This window comes from Balaenoptera physalus (genome assembly GCF_965194825.1).
Source record: "Balaenoptera physalus genome assembly, chromosome: 13".
Lineage (NCBI taxonomy): Eukaryota > Metazoa > Chordata > Mammalia > Artiodactyla > Balaenopteridae > Balaenoptera > Balaenoptera physalus.
Window position 1 is genome coordinate 69,133,519 of NC_138892.1, and position 18,053 is coordinate 69,151,571.

Genomic DNA, 18,053 nt, shown 5'->3' on the forward strand with positions numbered 1-18,053 from the left:
TTGGGACGCCTGACGTGGGACTGAGAACCTTCAGTCCAGTGGATGGACTTCTGTGGTATAAGTGTTCTCCAGCCTGTGAGTCACCCAGCTACCAGTTACGGGATTTGATTTTACTGTTATTGTGCCCCTCCTACTGTCTCATTGTGGCTTCTCCTTTGTCTTTGGTTGTGGGGTATCTTTTTTGATGAGTTACAGTGTCTCCCTTTCGATGATTGTCCAGCAGCTAGTTGTGATTCTGGTGTTCTCGCAAGAGGGAGTGAGCGCACATCCTTCTACTCCGCCATCTTTGTTCCTCCTCCCTTTATTTTGTTAATATGTAGTGAATTCCTTTGATTGATTTCTAAAATGTTAAACCAACCTTAAACTTCTGATATAAGTCCCACTTAGTTATGATGTATTATTCTTATTTTGTATTACTAGATTATATTTGCTAATGTTTGTTCAGGCCTTTTATGTCTATTTTTATGAAATAAATTGGTTTGTAGTTTCCCTTTCTTGTAATGTCTTTGTCAGTTTTTTGCCTCATAGAATATGTTAGGATGTGTTCCCTTTTTGGTAATCTGGAAGAATTTGTGAAAGATTGCTGTTACTTTCTCCTTAAAGTATTCAAAAGAATTCACTGATCTAGTCATCTGAGACTGGAGTAATGTTTGTGGGATGATTTTAATTACAATATTCCTTCTTTCTACGTTTAGTGTCCTAACCCTAACAAAGGCCAGCACTCCAAACTGCGTATTAAATGGCATTTCCTCTCAGGGCATTGCTTCAAGAATTCACTTCTTGTTTTGCACTATTACTTTGTACGTTCTCTATCGGATATTTCCATAAGCATATAAATATGCTATAATATTTATGGTCTGAAAAGCAAGCCAAATGTAAAACCCTCTATTGACCTTACCTATTCAACTGCTGTTCCTCTTTTTCCCTTTGGTTGTCTCCAGTTCCCCTCCTCTCACTCTTTATTGGACCCTACTCTCTCTGCTTCACCGAAAATGTACTTGTAACGGTTACCACTGATGTCCATCTTGCAAAGTCCATTCTCCAATTCAGAGTCCTCATCGTATTGGACTTTGATTATTCCATCCTTCCAAACTCTTTTCTTGAGCTCCCACTTTTCTGGTTTTATTCCTCGGTCTCCTGGCTCCTTCCTCCTCACACCCCTGACATCTGGATGTAGGACTGTTCTAAGGCTTGATGCCCAGACTTCTTCCCCATGTTCACTTAATTCCTAAGTGATCTCATACTGTCTAAGGGCTTTAAATCCCATCTCTACGAAACAATGGATTATTAATTTTTTCTCTTATCTTGACCTTTGCTCTTGGACTCCAGACTTGTATATCCAACAGCTCACCTGCATCTTCACTTGCATAAGTTGGAATATCAAACTGTGCATGTCAGAAGTCAAACTCATCGTCCTCTTCCTTAAACTTGCTCTTCATTCAGTGTTCCCCATCTCAGTAAATGGTAACTGCATTCTTCTAGTTGTTCAGGCTAAAAACCCTGAAGTGTTTCTTGATTTCTCTCACACTGCACATTTAATCCTAAGAAAATCTTTTCACCATTTTCACCACCTTCCCTGGTCCAAGGTACCTCTAGCAATAAACTCATCTCCTTGATTTAGCCCTTGTAATCTCCCACCCTTCATACAGTTTATTTCCGACACTGCAGCCAAAACGATTATATTAAAGCTCTGTTCAAAAAACCCTCCCATGGCTTTCTACCTACAGCAGCCAAAGTTATTTTTTAGACCCTTAGCCCCTAAATGGTCTGCCTTTCTGCTTTCTGATGCCTTTTTGACCTAATTTTCCTCCTATTCCTCCCTTCCTCATTCCAATCTAGCCACACAGGCTTCAGTGATATTCCTTGAATTTGCCAGGCAGGCTCCTGCCTCAGGGTCATTGCTCTTCTTCAGGGTTTCACTACATGTCACTTCTTCAATAAGGCTTTCTCTGAACATCCTGTTTTAGATATCATCTTACCATACTCCTTAGCCTCCTTCCCCACTTTAATTTTCTTCATAGATTTTATCACCATGTAACCTGTTTATTTGATATATTTTATTAATTTACTTTATTTTAATATAAATTCAAGGAGAACTGGTATTTTTATCTCTTTGGTTCTCTTCTGTATCCCCAGAACCTAGAACAGAGCCTAGGACAAATAGACATTCAGAAAATATTTGTTGAATGAATAAATGAGTGAGTAGTGAATGAATATAACAAATCCCTTTGAAATGTGTATGCCATTTGAATCAGCAATTTATTTATAATAATTTATTCCAAGAAGGAAATTGTGCAGGTACACAAAGAAACATGTATTGAAATATTTTTATTAAGAATGAAAATCTGGGGAATTCCCTGGTGGTCCAGTGGTTAGGACTCAGTGCTTTCACTGCCGTGGCCTGGGTTCGATCCCTGATCAGGGAACTGAAATCCCGCAAGCCACATGGCACGGCCAAAAAAAAAAAGAAAAATCAGAAACAGTAATAAGAAATTGGATATTAACTAGATCATGACACAGCTATACTATGAAATACCATGCTTCCATTAAAAAGGATGTGGCTTTACTTTTATTGACTTGGAAAGATATTCACAGTGTATGGTTAAGTGAAAAAGACTGCAAAGGATACATGCAAAAATATTATATTGATCATCTCTTGCCAGCAGGACCATTAGTGATCTTACTTATCTTCTTCATGTTTTGTGTATTTTCTGAATTTTTGTATTATTATAAACAATTATTTTATATCAGAAAAATTGTATACATATATAAAACCAAGTTGTCAAATCTTTCACAAGTAGCCATATTCTGCTTGGTCTTCCCACAAGGCAAGAATGCTTAGCTTGGAGTCCATGAATGGACCTCATGGGATCTGTGAACCCCTTGTCAAATCTGTAAGCCAGATTTTCTACGAACTCGCATATGTGCATTTTCAGATCATCACAGCAATCCGTATTCCCTAGTTGATCTTCCTCAACCTTACAACAGTGTGTTCCTGGGTTCATTCTTGATAAAGTAGGGAAGACTCATCTTCTTTGAGGCTGCCTCTTCTTTGAACCCTTTCTCTTCAGTCTTTCACTAATTTCCACCTGCTTGATCTCCGTCACAACTAAGTGAATGGAGGTTATGAGAGGGCATAACGTTCAGTAGGTACTACCCTTTATCCAACAACATTTCAACTCGACTTTCATGCATACCTTGTGCTGTGGAGTGAGTACCCACTTATTACCAGTGCTTTATCATATCTGTTCTTTCTCCATCCTTGTATAAGACCGTTCTCAAAGTGATATTTAAAAAGTACTCATGATGCCACTAAATTTTCCTCCCCTCCAGGATCATAGCTCAAAGTGTTGTTTCTTAGATTTTTTTTGTGTCATGCTAGTAATAAATTACCTCCATTTCATGAATGGCCACTTTCCCTTTTATTTTATTGTAAACTCAGTTATGTGGGGTAATAAGATGGAGAGATTGTTATTCAAGCCGTCATGTATGATGCCAGGGCTTCAATCATGAAACAATTCCATTTGCTACTGCTCTTTCCCTTTGGTGATATAAATTTGCTTCCTAGCTATATTATTCATGAAGCAGCTTTGTTACCCTCACTGATCTAGCTACATTCCTCTTCTTGCAGCAAGATTTTTATAGTATTATTATTATTAGTTTTGAAATGGCTAAACTTATTTTTCAGTTAATAATGTGTTTACTATTGAGGATCTCCAAGCTTCACCGTTGTTTGGCCTTATTCATTGCCATATTCTCAGTTCCCATAGTAAATATTTGCTGGAATAAATGAACAAATAAATCATAGTTTAAAAAACCATCTTCCCTTTATGTTTTAATATAAGCAAGGTCTTTGTTTTATAAAAATGAAATGATTGGCCTTAGGAAGTCATGAATTATTGGTCACCAGATGAATTCAAACAAACTGGATGACCATTTGATGGGAATATCATAGATGAGATGCAAACATCATTATTTGGGTAGAGTCTCACTAAATTACTTTCTGTCTGATATTCATGTTTAAGTTAAAATCAGCCCTGAAAATTTGCTGATATTTAAATAACATGCATAAATATGTCATAGGAAATATAAATCATAATCATGATGTGTATGGAGTGCTTACTCTTTATCAGGAACTGTGTAAAGTAAGTCCTTATAACTTATTTCATTTACAAAACAACCATATAAGTTCACAACTCTTATTACCCTTATTTGATAGGGAAGGAAACTGAGGCTTGGAGAAGATTTTTAACTTGTCCAGTTGTGAACTATGGAGACAGGATTAAGACTCTGAGGTCTTTTAAATTGCTGCATTATACTGCCTTGCTGATGACCAAATACTGTTAAAAACTAATAAAAATAGAATCAATATGATTCTAATGAAGAATGCCAAAAAGTACACCTTTTACTCCCCACTCTCCCATTTCCCTCAATACTTGAGGGAATCATTGGAAGAGGCGAGGTGAAGCAGCCGTTTCTTTCTAATAAGTGAACGCAGCAGCCTAACTTACAGTAAATTTGGCCCTACCACTGGACTTCATGTTTCATATTTTACTGGTTACACTAGAGCCCCCATAATACCAGTGCTGTCCATTTAGTTTCTGTGAGAGTGGATTAATCTTCTGTTTTTATCTACAAGTTATGTCTCCTGGTTTCTGCATTATTTCAATTAAAAATGTATTCAGCACACTGAATTGTATGCTTTAAAACAGTAAGTTTTATGTTATGAGAAGTTTGTCTCAAAAAAATTTCAAAAATATGTGTTCAAATTGTTTGTTATTCACAGAATTGGCTATAAAAAGCTGAACTTTATAAATGATGACTAATTGGGACTATTGACAAATAATTAAAATAGTTACCATTTATTGAGTGCTTCCTATGTTTCAGATGCCAGGCTTTATATGGCTTATCCCATTGAATCCTTATTTTACAGATGAGGAAACTGAGGCAGTGAGAGGTCAGGTCATAGATGGTAGTGAGAGGCAGAGCTGGTTTTCAATTCCAAAGCCTGTGCACATAACTCCTTTGCAGTTGTACCATCCATGAACCACACTAATGATATAGTTGGCACTAGAAGTGCCTGTGGCTTTTCTTCAAGTGACTGATTTACAACTGGGTTGTAGCTTAATGTTCTGAGATGATCTGATCATTTTTCTATTTAGGTTTAATTTAAGGCGGCAGAAAAATTCTCATTTCATGTTGTGTGCAACCTTTTTGTCGGATGAGACATGACCTTATTTTTATCCTTTGATCTTGAGTTATGAAGGAGGTTGTTAAAATGAATGATGTCCTGCCACTGTTGCCTATTTCTCCAAAGCCTAGTCTTAGTTTATATTTCTGCCATTGCAAAGGATATTTGATTAACAAGGGCATAAATTATTACAAAGGGTGAACTTCATTTCTGATTTTAGTTACTTCTCAAGATTATGAATAACAAATCAGGGAGACATGATATGTTGAAGTGTGACAAATTATCTTCTTGGGATTTTAAAATGTGATTTCAATTAAGGTAGTAAATGCTCATTAAACATAAAAGGGAAAATAAAGGACAATACAAAGAAGGTTAAACTTCATACATAGTTCTATCACTCAGTTGCTTTTAAAAATGTTGATACATTTTATTCCAATTATATATTTTCCCCATGGTCACAACTGTAATGTATTAATTAGGGTTCTTGCTTGTAAGGTGACTTTGGGGGTGGTGGACAGGCAGGGCAGCTTACAGTACTGGGAGGTGATGGGAGGCTGAGGCACCAGAATTTGGAGGAGGCAATAATCAAAAGTGCCCTGGCAGGTCAGCAAACAGGAAGCAAGATGCAGAGTGACCTTAATATAGCTGGCTGGGTTGCTGCTGCCCTATCGCAATGTAGGGGTCCCTCCTCCCTCTCTTCCTTGCTGTGCTTCATTCAGATACCCAGTCCCAAGGAAGAGTGTCAGATTGCTAAGATGTGTCATGGACCTGTCCCTGGCTGTACCACGGGGAGGAAGACAGAGGATTTGACCTTTTCTTTTTGAAATGAAAAAAATATCTAAGGTGTTTTGGTCGTGCCCAACAGTGTTCTGAGTGCTTTCTTATATTAACTCATTCCAATCCTCACGGAAGCCCTTTGAGGCAAGTGCAATTTGTATCTTTGTTTTGTAGTTGGGTAACCAGATGAGGCACAGAGAGACGAAGTAGCTTACTGCTACCAGGAGAGCTACCAGGATGTGAAGCGGAGGTCAGGCTTTAGGGCTTGGGTGTTTAACCACGCTGGTCTGCTAAGCCTTGGGGTGGGAGGAGAGGCGAGGGGAGGCCACCTCCCACTTAGATGCCACCCAATGGGGGACAGGTGGAGTTCTGGAAATGAATAATATTTATTGAATACTCACCACGTGCCAGGCACACTTCTAAGTGTTTTACATCATTATTTATTTTTCTTTTCACTAGACGTTTTTTGTGTATTACATATCTATTTCATTTTAAAAAACTGAGCGAATGATGCTGATAAAAATGTAATTTTTGGAAAAATATTTAACTACTGAAGGGTTGTTCTTGTTTGTGGAGCATAGTGTCAGCCTCTGTGCTATTAAGGATAATTCTGGTGCCTCAAATTTAGGAATTCAATACAGGTGACAGTAATATCTAGAGGAAGAGACCAGACCGACAGCAGTGGTAGGGTTCTTGCCTCCATGTGGTAAAAGAACTGAAGGTATATAGCAATGGGGTGATGTGTTTGCTGATGTTATTTTTTTAAATGCAAATATCTCTCTATCATCATAGAACTCACTAGTTGATTAAATAATGAATACTTGTTATCAAATAATAAGATAGAAGGGACTCTCTGGTTGATATCTTCTGGATCAAAGACCAAACAACTTGGTGTTTTATTTATGCTTAATAAGTTTACACATGATTTATATTCTGGATTACTTAGTTTATTTTTTATCTTAAAATAGAATTTTACTATATATGTGTGTATGTATGTATTATATTAAAGAAGTAATACATAATTAATGGAGAAAATTCAAGGTTATAAAAATATTTGAGAAGGTTCTTGCATCCTTTCCCCCAAATTGTACTCCCCTGAGGTAACTACTGTTAACATTTTGGCATATATCCTTCTTGATCTATTTTTCTCTAAACACACACACACACATACACACACACACAGTTTTCTCAAACTAAATGGGATTCTATAGAGCTTTTTTTAGTTTAATATTGATAATTAACTATGGCATTATTTCAAGTCAGAACCTCATGCTTTCAGAGAGTGGCATAGTGTTCCAGAATATGGAGGTATAATTCCCCTATGAGTGAATAGTTGGTATTTTATCGGATTTTTTTTTAGTGACAGTGACACCACGATCACTTTTTTCTCCTCTACTCTCATTGGCCTTTGGTTTCATTTGCTAGTTCCTCCTCAAAATGTTAATGTGTCATTTCATCTGTAATAATTCCCTGGGTAATCCCTATGCCTTCATGGCTTTCAATACAATCTCTATGTCTATGACTCCCAAGTCCTATTTCCATAATGGACCTCTCTCCATCTCAGACTGGTAGATCTAGCTGACCTCCCTACATGTCCTCTTGAATGCTCATTAGGTACTTTAAACATAACATATCTAAGTTTAAAACTTGGTTCAAATTATCCTTGTTTTTCTTAATTTGAGAATGCCTTGATTTCTTCATCTCTGAAGGATATTTTCGCTGGGTATAGGATTCTGGCCTGATAGCTTTTTCTTTCATCACATCAAAAATATTTTTCCCCTTCCTTCTGGCTTTCATTGTTTCTTCTGGGGAATTCACTACCATTCTAATTGTTTTTTCCTATACATAATGTGTCAATTTTTTTTCTCACTGCCTTCAATATTTTTTTCTTTATTCTTAGTTTTCAGAAGTTTCATTATGATCAGTATTTCTTTGAGTTTGTCTTGTTTGGGGTTTGCACAGATTCTTGAATCTGTGAGTTTATGTCTCTGACCAGATTTGGGGAGCTTACAGCCATTATTTCTTCAAGTACTTTTCAAGTTCACCCTCTTTCTCCTCTTTTATGGGCTCTGATTATAAAAATGTTAGAACTTTTGTTATAATCTCCCAGGGCTCTGAGACTGTTCATTTTTTTTCAGTCCGTTTTGTCTCTGCTGTTCAGATTGGATAATTTTTGTTCTGTCTTCTAGTTAACTGACTCTTTTTTGGTCCCCTCCATTTTGCTGTTGAGCTCTTTATTTCAGTTATTGTATTTTTCAGTTTTAAAATTTCCATTTGGTTCTTCTTTATTTATTTGGTCCTTCTATTTCTTTGCTGAGGCTTTCTAACTTTTTTTTTTAATTTTTGAATTTTATTTTATTTATTTTTTTATATAGCAGGTTCTTATTAGTTATCCATTTTATACATATTAGTGTATATATGTCAATCCCAATCTCCCAATTCATCATACCACCACCCCCCCAGCCACTTTCTCCCCTTGGTGTCCATACGTTTGTTCTCTACATCTGTGTCTCTATTTCTGCCCTGCAAACCCATTCATCTGTACCATTTCTCTAGGTTCCACATATATGCATTAATATACGGTACTTGTTTTTCTCTTTCTGACTTACTTCACTCTGTATGACAGTCTCTAGATCCATCCACGTCTCTACAAATGACCCAATTTCGTTCCTTTTTATGGCTGAGTAATATTCCATTGTATATATGTACCACAACTTCTTTATCCATTGGTCTGTCAGTGGGCATTTAGGTTGCTTCCATGACCTGGTTATTGTAAATAGTGCTGCAGTGAACATTGGGGTGCATGTGTCTTTTTGAATTATGTTTTTCTCTGGGTATATGCCCAGCAGTGGGATTGCTGGATCATATGGTAATTCTATTTTTAGTTTTTTAAGGAACCTCCATACTGTTCTCCATAGTGGCTGTATCAATTTACCTTCCCACCAAGAGTGCAAGAGGGTTCCCTTTTCTCCACACCCTCTTCAGCATTTGTTGTTTGTAGATTTTCTGATGATGCCCATTCTGACTGGTGTGAGGTGATACCTCATTGTGGTTTTGATTTGCATTTCTCTAATAATTAGTAATGTTGAGCAGATATTCATGTGCTTTTTGGCCATCGGTATGTCTCCTTTGGAGAAATGTCTATTTAGGTCTTCTGCCCATTTTCTGATTGGGTTGTTTGTTCTTTTAATATTGAGCTGCATGAGCTGTTTATATATTTTGGAGATTAATCCTTTGTCTGTTGATTTGTTTGCGAATATTTTCTCCCATTCTGAGGGTTGTCCTTTCGTCTTATGGTTTCCTTTGTTGTGCAAAATGTTTTAAGTTTAAATAGGTCCCATTTGTTTATTTTTGTTTTTATTTTCATTACTCTAGGAGATGGGTCAAAAAAGATCTTGCTGTGATTTATGTCAAAGAGTGTTCTTCCTATGTTTTCCTCTAAGAGTTTTATAGTGTCCGGTATTGCATTTAGGTCTCTAATCCATTTTGAGTTTATTTTTGTGTATGGTGTTAGGGAGTGTTCTAATTTCATTCTTTTACATGTAGCTGTCCAGTTTTCCCAGCACCACTTATTGAAGAGACTGTCTTTTCTCCATTGTATATCCTTGCCTCCTTCATCATAGATTAGTTGACCATAGGTGTGTGGGTTTATCTCTGGGCTTTCTATCCTGTTCCATTGATCTATATTTCTGTTTTTGTGCCAGTATCATATTGTCTTGACTACCGTAGCTTTGTAGTATAGTCTGAAGTCAGGGGGTCTGATTCCTTTTTTTTCCCTCAAGACTGCTTTGGTTATTCGGGGTCCTTTGTGTTTCCATACAAATTTTAAGATTTTTTGTTCTAGTTCTGTAAAAAATGCCATTGGTAATTTGATAGGGATTGCATTGAATCTGTAGATTGCTTTGTGTAGTATAGTCATCTTCACAATATTGATTCTTCCAAACCAAGAACATGGTATATCTCTTCATCTGTTTGTGTCATCTTTGATTTCTTTCATCAGTGTCTTATAGTTTTCTGCATACAGGTCTTTTGTCTCCCAAGGTAGGTTTATTCCTAGGTATTTTATTCTTTTTGTTGCAATAGTAATTGGGAGTGTTTCCTTAATTTCTCTTTCTGATCTTTTGTTGTTAGTGTATAGGAAAGCAAGAGATTACTGTGCATTAATTTTGTATCCTGCAACTTTACCAAATTCATTGATTAGCTCTAGTACTATTCTGGTGGCATGTTTAGGATTCTCTATGTATAGTATCATGTCATCTGCAAACAGTGACAGTTTTACTTCTTCTTTTCCAATTTATATTCCATTTACTTCTTTTTCACCTCTGATTGCCATGGATAGGACTTCCAAAATTATGTTGAATAATAGTGGCGAGAGTAGATGTCCTGTCTTGTTCCTGATCTTAGAGGAAATGCTTTCAGTTTTTCACCATTGAGAATGATGTTTGCTGTGGGTTTGTCATATACGGCCTTTAGTATATTCAGGTAAGTTCACTCTATGCCCACTTTCTGGAGAGTTTTTATCATAAATGTGCATTGAATTTTGTCAAAAGCTTTTTCTCCATCTATTGAGAAGATCATATGGTTTTTATTCTTCAGTTTGTTAATATGGTGTATCACATTGATTGATTTGTGTATATTGAAGAATCCTTGCATCCCTGAGATAAATCCCACTTGATCATGGTGTATGATCCTTTTAATGTGTTGTTGGATTGTTTGCTAGTATTTTCTTGAGGAGTTTTGCATCTATATTCATCAGTGATATTGGTCTGTAATTTTCTTTTTTTTGTAGTATTTTTGTCTGGTTTTGGTATCAGGGTGATGGTGGCCTCATAGAATGAGTTTGGGAGTGTTCCTTCCTCTGCAATTTTTTGGAAGAGTTTGAGAAGGATGGCTGTTAGGTCTTCTCTAAATGTTTGATAGAATTCACCTGTGAAGCCCTCTAGTCCTGGACTTTTGTTTGTTGGAAGATTTTTAATCACAGTTTCCATTTCATTACTTGTGATTGGTCTGTTCATATTTTCTATTTCTTGCTGGTTCAGTCTTGGAAGGTTATACCTTTCTAAGAATTTGTCCATTTCTTCCAGGTTGTCCATTTTATTAGCATAGAGTTGCTTGTAGTATTCTCTTAGGATACTTTGTATTTCTGTGGTGTCTGTTGTAACCTCTCCTTTTCATTTCTAATTTTATTGATTTGAGTCCTCTCTCTCTTTTTCTTGATGAGTCTGGCTAATGGTTTATCAATTTTGTTTATCTTCTCAAGAACCAGGTTTTAGTTTTATTGATCTTTGGTATTGTTTTGTTTCTATTTCATTTATTTCTGCTCTGATCTTTATGATTTCTTTCCTTCTACTAGCTTTGGGTTTTGTTTGTTCTTCTTTCTCTAGTTCCTTTAGGTGTAAGGTTAGATTGTTTATCTGAGATTTTTCTTGTTTCTTCAGGTAGGCTTGTAGTGCTATAAACTTCCATCTTAGAACTGCTTTTGCTGCATCCCATAGGTTTTGGATTGTCTTGTGTTCATTGTCATTTGTCTCTAGGTATTTTTTGATTTCCTCTCTGATTTCTTCAGTGATCTCTTGGTTATTTAGTAACGTATAAAATAACCTCCATGTGTTTGTGTTTTTTACATTTTTTTCCCGGTAATTGATTTCTAATCTCATAGCATTGTGGTCAGAAAAGATGCTTGATATGATTTCAATCTTCTTAAATTTACTAAGGCTTGGTTTGTGACCCAAGATGTGATCTATCCTGGAGAACGTTCCATGTGCACTTGAGAAGAAAGTGTAATCTGCTGTTTTTGGATGGAATGTCCTATAAATATCAATTAAATCTATCTGGTCTATTGTGTCATTTAAAGCTTCTGTTTCCTTATTAATTTTCTGTTTGGATGATCTGTCCATTGTTGTAAGTGAGGTGTTAAAGTCCCCCACTATTATTGTGTTACTTTCGACTTCCTCTTTTATAGCTGTTAGCAGTTGCCTTATGTATTGAGGTGCTCCTATGTTGGGTGTATATATATTTACAATTGTTATATCTTCTTTTTGGGCATTATGTAGTGTCCTCCCTTGTCTATTGTAACATTCTTTATTTTAAAGTCTACTTTATCTTTTATGAGTACTGCTTCTCCAGCTTTATTTTGATTTGTATTTGCATGGAATATCTTTTTCCATCCCCTCACTTTCAGTTTGTATGTGTCCCTAGGTCTGAAGTGGGTCTGTTGTAGACAGCATATATGTGGGTCTTGTTTTTGTATCCATTCAGTGAGCCTGTGTCTTCTGGTTGGAGCATTTAATCCATTCACGTTTAAGGTAATTATTGATATGTATGTTCCTATTACCATTTTCTTAATTGTTATGGGTTTGTTTTTGTAGGTCCTTTTCTTCTCTTGTGTTTCTCACTTAGAGAAGTTCCTTTAGCATTTGTTGTAAAGCTGGTTTGTTGGTGCTGAATTCTCTTAGCTTTTGCTTGTCTGTAAAGCTTTTGATTTCTCCATCAACGCTGAATGAGATACTTGCTGGGTAGAGTAATGTTGGTTGTACGTTTTTCCCTTTCATCACTTTAAATACATCATGCCACCCCCTTGTGGCTTGTTGAGCTTCTGCTGAGAAATCAGCTGTTAACCTTATGGGCGTTCTCTAGTATGATATTTGTCGTTTTCCCTTGTTGCTGTCAATAATTTTTATTTTTCTTTAGTTTTTGTCAGTTTGATTACTATGTGTCTCAGCGTGTTTCTCCTTGGGTTTATCCTGCCTGGGACTCTCTGTGTTTCCTGGGCTTGGGTGACTATTTCCTTTCCCATGTTAGGGAAGTTTTTGACTATAATCTCTTCAAATATTTTCTCTGGTCCTTTCTCTCTCCTTTTCCCCTGGGACCCCTGTAATGCGAATGTTGTTGCCTTTCATGGTGTCCCAGGGGTCTCTTAGGCTGTCTTCATTTCTTTTCATTCCTTTTTCTTTATTCAGTTCCACAGCAGTGAATTCCACATTCTGTCTTCCAGGTCACTTATCCTTTCTTCTGCCTCATTTATTCTGCTATTGATTCCTTCTAGTGTGTTTTTCATTTCAGTTACTGTATTGTTCATCTCTGTTTGTTTGTTCTTTAATTCTTCTAGGTCTTTGTTAAACAGTTCTTGCATCTTCTCGATCTTTGCCTCCATTCTTATTCCGAGGTCCTGGGTCATCTTCACTATCATTATTCTGAATTCTTTTTCTGGAAGGTTGCCTATCTCCACTTCATTTAGTTGTTTTCCTGTGGTTTTATCTTGTTCCTTCATCTGGTATATAGCCATCTGCCTTTTCATCTTGTCTATCTTTCTGTGAATGTGGTTTTTGTTCTACAGGCTGTAGGATTGTAGTCCTTGATTCTGCTGTCTGCCCTCTGGTGGATGAGACTATGTAAGAGGCTTGTGCAAGCTTCCCGATGGGAGGGACTGGTGGTAGGTAGAGCTGGGTGTTGCTATGGTGGCAGAGTTCAGTAAAACTTTTATCCACATGTGTGCTGATGGGTGGGGCTGGGTTCCCTCCCTGTTGGTTGTTTGGCCTGAGGCAACCCAACACTGGAGCCTACCCGGGCTCTTTGGTGGGGGTAATGGCAGATTCTGGGAGGGCTCACTCCAAGGAGTACTTCCCAGAACTTCTGCTGCCAGTGTCCTTGTCCTCACGGTGGGACAGTGCCATCCCCGCCTCTGCAGGAGACCCTCCAACACTAGCAGGTAGTTCTGGTCCAGTCTCCTGTGGAGTCACTGCTTCTTCCTCTGGGTCCTGATGTGCACACTACTTTGTGTGTGCCCTCCAAGAGTGGAGTCTTTGTTTCCTCCAGTCCTGTCGAAGCCCTGCCATCAAATCCTGCTATCCTTCAAAGTCTGATTCTCTCGGAGTTCTTCCTCCCGTTGCTGGACCCCCAGGTTGGGAAGCCTGACATGGGGCTCAGAACCTTCACTCCAGTGGGTGGAGTTCAGTGGTATAAGTGTTCTCCAGTTTGTGAGTCACCCATCTGGCCATTATGGGATTTGATTTTATTGTGCTTGTGCCCCTTCTACCATCTCATTGTGGCTTCTCCTTTATCTTTGGATGTGGGGTATCTTTTTTGGTGAGTTCCAGTGTCTTCCTGTTGATGATTGTTTAGCAGTTAGTTGTGATTCCAGTGCTCTTGCAAGAGGGAGAGCACATCCTTGTACTCCACCATCTTGAACCAATCTCAGCCTCTAACTTTTTTTCATTTGTTTCAAGTGTGTTCAAATATGTTTGTAATTGCTCATTTTAATCAATGCTTCTTTAAAATCTTTGTCAGGTAATTTTCACATCTCTGTCATCTTGTGATGTTGATATCTATTGATTGTCTTTTTTCATTATATTTGAGATCTTACTGATTCTTGGTATGGTGTTTGATTTTTGATTGAAACTTGGATATTTTTGTATAATGTTTTGAGACTTGGTTTGAAACATGGATATATTTGTATGGTGTTCTAAGTCTTGGATCTCATTTAAACTCCATATTTTATGTGACTTTCTCTGACAATGCACTGGCAGAGGATGAGGGGGTGTCATCTTGTTATTTCCAGGTGGAACTAGAAATCCATGTTCCCTACTAGGCCTTCAGTTGACAATTAAGTGAGAACTTTTATTATTTCTGGGTGAGGGGGTGGAAGTTCCAACTGCCCACATGGTCTCTACCAGACACTCTGGTAGGGATGGTGTCATTACTGCAGGGTGATGGTGAAAGTTCTGACTCTCCACTAGGCCTCCTCTGAGAAGGCAGTGTGGTTTGTTACTAGGGATGGAACATGGTCTCCACTGATGCCATCGTTCATCTCATTACTGGCTGACAGGGTTACAATTCTTGGCTCTCTAGTTGGCCTTTGCTGGCACCACCCTGGCAGAGGTGTTGGGTACCTGATTTCTGCCTCAAGAGAGTGGAAATCTAGACTCCCCACTTAGCCTTTGCTGACATGTTTGGGGATGGAATCACAGTTTTTCCTGTGGTACTTGGCTGGAATAGAGTGGTTGTTCTCTAAAAGTTTTTGCCTTTCTGGGCTTCTCCTTTTTTGGTACTTTAGCTGGAGTGAGCAGGCTTTTGAGGGGAATTGTTTTGTCTGCATCCATTGGTATTTCCAGGTTGCTGGCTTCTCCAGCTACAAGACTGGCATATATGAGGCAAAAAGAAAACCCACGTCACTCACCATTCTGTTGTTACTCGGGCCCTGAGTGCCCTTGCATTTTTTAAAAATTTTCTCCATCTTTCAGACTCTTATTGTTTGTTTTATAATATACTGTTTAATTGTACTTACTGGGAGGAATAGGAAAAGTATGTCTGTTCCATCTTTCTGGAGACAGAGGTCATGTACATCATTTTTGAGCCTTATTTTCAATGGGCCTCGTGTGATTCTTCTTCTCTGTGCAGGTACCTGGAACTGGAAAGCAGCGGCCATCGGAATGAAGTCAGACTGCACTACCACTCCGGCAGCCACCATCCTCACACAGAAGTGTTTCCTTACATTTTGGCTGATGATAAGTGGCACAAGCTCTCCTTAGCCATCAGTGCCTCCCACTTGATTTTACACGTCGACTGCAATAAGTAAGTGAAATGTTCTCAGTTCAGGTAATGGAAGATTCTAAGAAACGATGGTTAATGCACATTACTTACCTGATGCTTCTTTGCAGAATATATGAAAGAGTCGTGGAAAAGCCTTCCACAGACTTGCCTGTGGGCACATCATTTTGGCTGGGACAGAGAAATAATGCACACGGATATTTTAAGGTATCTTCTGACTAAACTCTGAGCGTAAAGTGTAAATATAAATGCTTTTTAATGAATTCGGAAAAGTACGTTTTGCTTTTTATGGTGTAAAGCAAAATAATTTGATGTGTATAGTTTTTTTCTATTTGTGTCTATTTCTGTTTTAGTTTTTTTTTTACACTGGCATTTAATTTAGCCGGTCAGCACTATTTTCTCTTTTTTTCCTGAATGAGTTTGAACTTTAGACATAACAGAGACAATCACAAGGCTCAATCAGGGCAGTTAACATCTTCTTGAAATCAGGCACTCAAAGTAATAAAAATCTAAAATGTTAATATACAAATAAACTCTCTACCTTTGAAATATAACCTTTGATGATACTTTTATAGGGGTGTTAATAATAGAGGATTAAAACTTTTCAATATTCATTATTCATGGTCTCTTTGTACTTCTGAAAGTGAGAAAGGAATACATATATATGCACAAATCCATTAAAGCTAGAAAGCAGTTATAATTTATATCTTTTTCTTATTGTCTATTTAGAGACACACTCCATGGAATTGCATCACGGGATCTAAAAGACATACCATTTAACTTTCAGTATTTTAAGGTTGAGGAAATAAAGTCCAGAAAATTGCTTGACTACAAGCCCATAGTGTAATCATTTTCCCCCCAATGACTCTGACACCGCCTGTCATACAGAAGAGGATCGACTGATGGTTGTTAAATGAAAGAATGATAGGTGATGTGTCTAACTCATGGATTTCTAGCTAGAGTAGGTACCAGTAACTTTAAAATTGTGTTCAAAGAAAGGTTTGAATTCCCGGAAAAGGTATTTTTAAAACTTACTTAAACTGCCACCTGGAAACTAAGTGCTTTGAATATGTTATTTCATCGAATCCTAGTCTTGCTAGCCTTGGTGCAGGGCCTTTTTAATTTTTTTAAAATCTCTTTTACATATGCATAAACCTGTTCAGAGAGGTTAAACAACTTATCCAAAGCCAGTCATGGGGAATTGATCCCATGCTTGTGAGTCCTGAAAAATCAGTGCTCTTTTCCCACATAATGGATAGCAAGTTTGTGCTACAGGTGCCGAGTCTCTCCTCTATTTAATCATGGCACTCTTCCCCATGGAGCCCAGATGTGGCGTCAGAAACCTTCTCACACGTCCGTTATGTGTACTATTCTAGGGGCCATAATTTTTACTGTAGACTGTAAATGGTGCTCACTAGATTTGGGCAGTGCACAACCTATAGAACTCTACATGGTAGCTTTGCTTTCATGTTGCTGCTACCAAGTGATAGGATTTTGTTGTATACAAGTTGCTTGCCTGATCCAAGCCCCAAGCAAACAGCAGATCCAGCAATTGCCACATAATATACTTAAATATTTATCATTTACACTGACACTGTTTTTGTACCATGCTATTAATCAGATTAAATATGTAGAAGATATATAGGCCAGGATTTGACTAGTAAATCTTTGTAGGTACATTCAAAATTGTCTTAATAATATGTTGGTATGTCACCTCTGACATTAAACGTTCTATTTCCATTTTTCAAAGGGATAAAGTGAAATATTACTTAAAGAAAATATATAAAGATGTTGAAGGAAGAGAGAGGGGTGGTGAATGAAAGGGACAGCTGGAGTGTGTCTGATGAGGTCGTTTCTGAGCTACCATTTGGCCATTGCTTTAAGAGCCTTGTAAGCTGGAAGCTAATTATATCTTAATGACAAAGGATGCATGTAAACTTCACATGTAGACATGTGATGTGACCTTCTGTATAAAATGGGTCATTTCCAGTTGGCATTTAAAAAAATTTTAGGCTAAACTTTCTGTACTCCTAAGGACTCATCACTAAGTCTTGCTGTAGCTGTTTAATAAATCTCTTGTCCTTTTTTTTTTTTTTTTTTTAAAGTTTGTTCCCCCAGAAAGGGAAACTGGAAGCTGAGGAGGTTAACTCTTGCATGAGGCAGCAGTTTTTTGTTTTTGTTTTTTTTTTAAAATTAATTAATTAATTTATTTTTGGCTGTGTTGGGTCTTCGTTTCTGTGCGAGGGCTTTCTCTAGTTGCGGCGAGCGGGGGCCACTCTTCATCGCGGTGCGCGGGCCTCTCACTACCGCGGCCTCTCTTGTTGCGGAGCACAGGTTCCAGACGCGCAGGCTCAGTAATTGTGGCTCACGGGCCCAGTTGCTCCGTGGCATGTGGGATCTTCCCAGACCAGAGCTCGAACCCGTGTCCCCTGCATTGGCAGGCAGATTCTCAACCACTGCGCCACCAGGGAAGCCCTCTTGTCCTTTTTAAATTGAGAAATTCACTTTAAAATATCCAACCGAGAAACAAGAAATGCTC

General features: G+C 37.8%; 1 protein-coding gene across 2 annotated transcripts in view; it reads left to right on the forward strand.

Moving 5' to 3' along the window:
• The window catches only part of NELL2 (neural EGFL like 2), a 601,925-nt gene that overhangs the window by 73,175 nt on the left and 510,697 nt on the right, over positions 1 to 18,053 (forward strand). For both annotated transcript variants that reach the window (XM_082422567.1, XM_082422566.1), the window contains 2 exons: positions 15,365 to 15,538; positions 15,625 to 15,721. In XM_082422567.1, the coding sequence (XP_082278693.1) occupies positions 15,365 to 15,538; positions 15,625 to 15,721 (271 nt within the window). The remainder of the gene's footprint in view (positions 1 to 15,364; positions 15,539 to 15,624; positions 15,722 to 18,053) is intronic.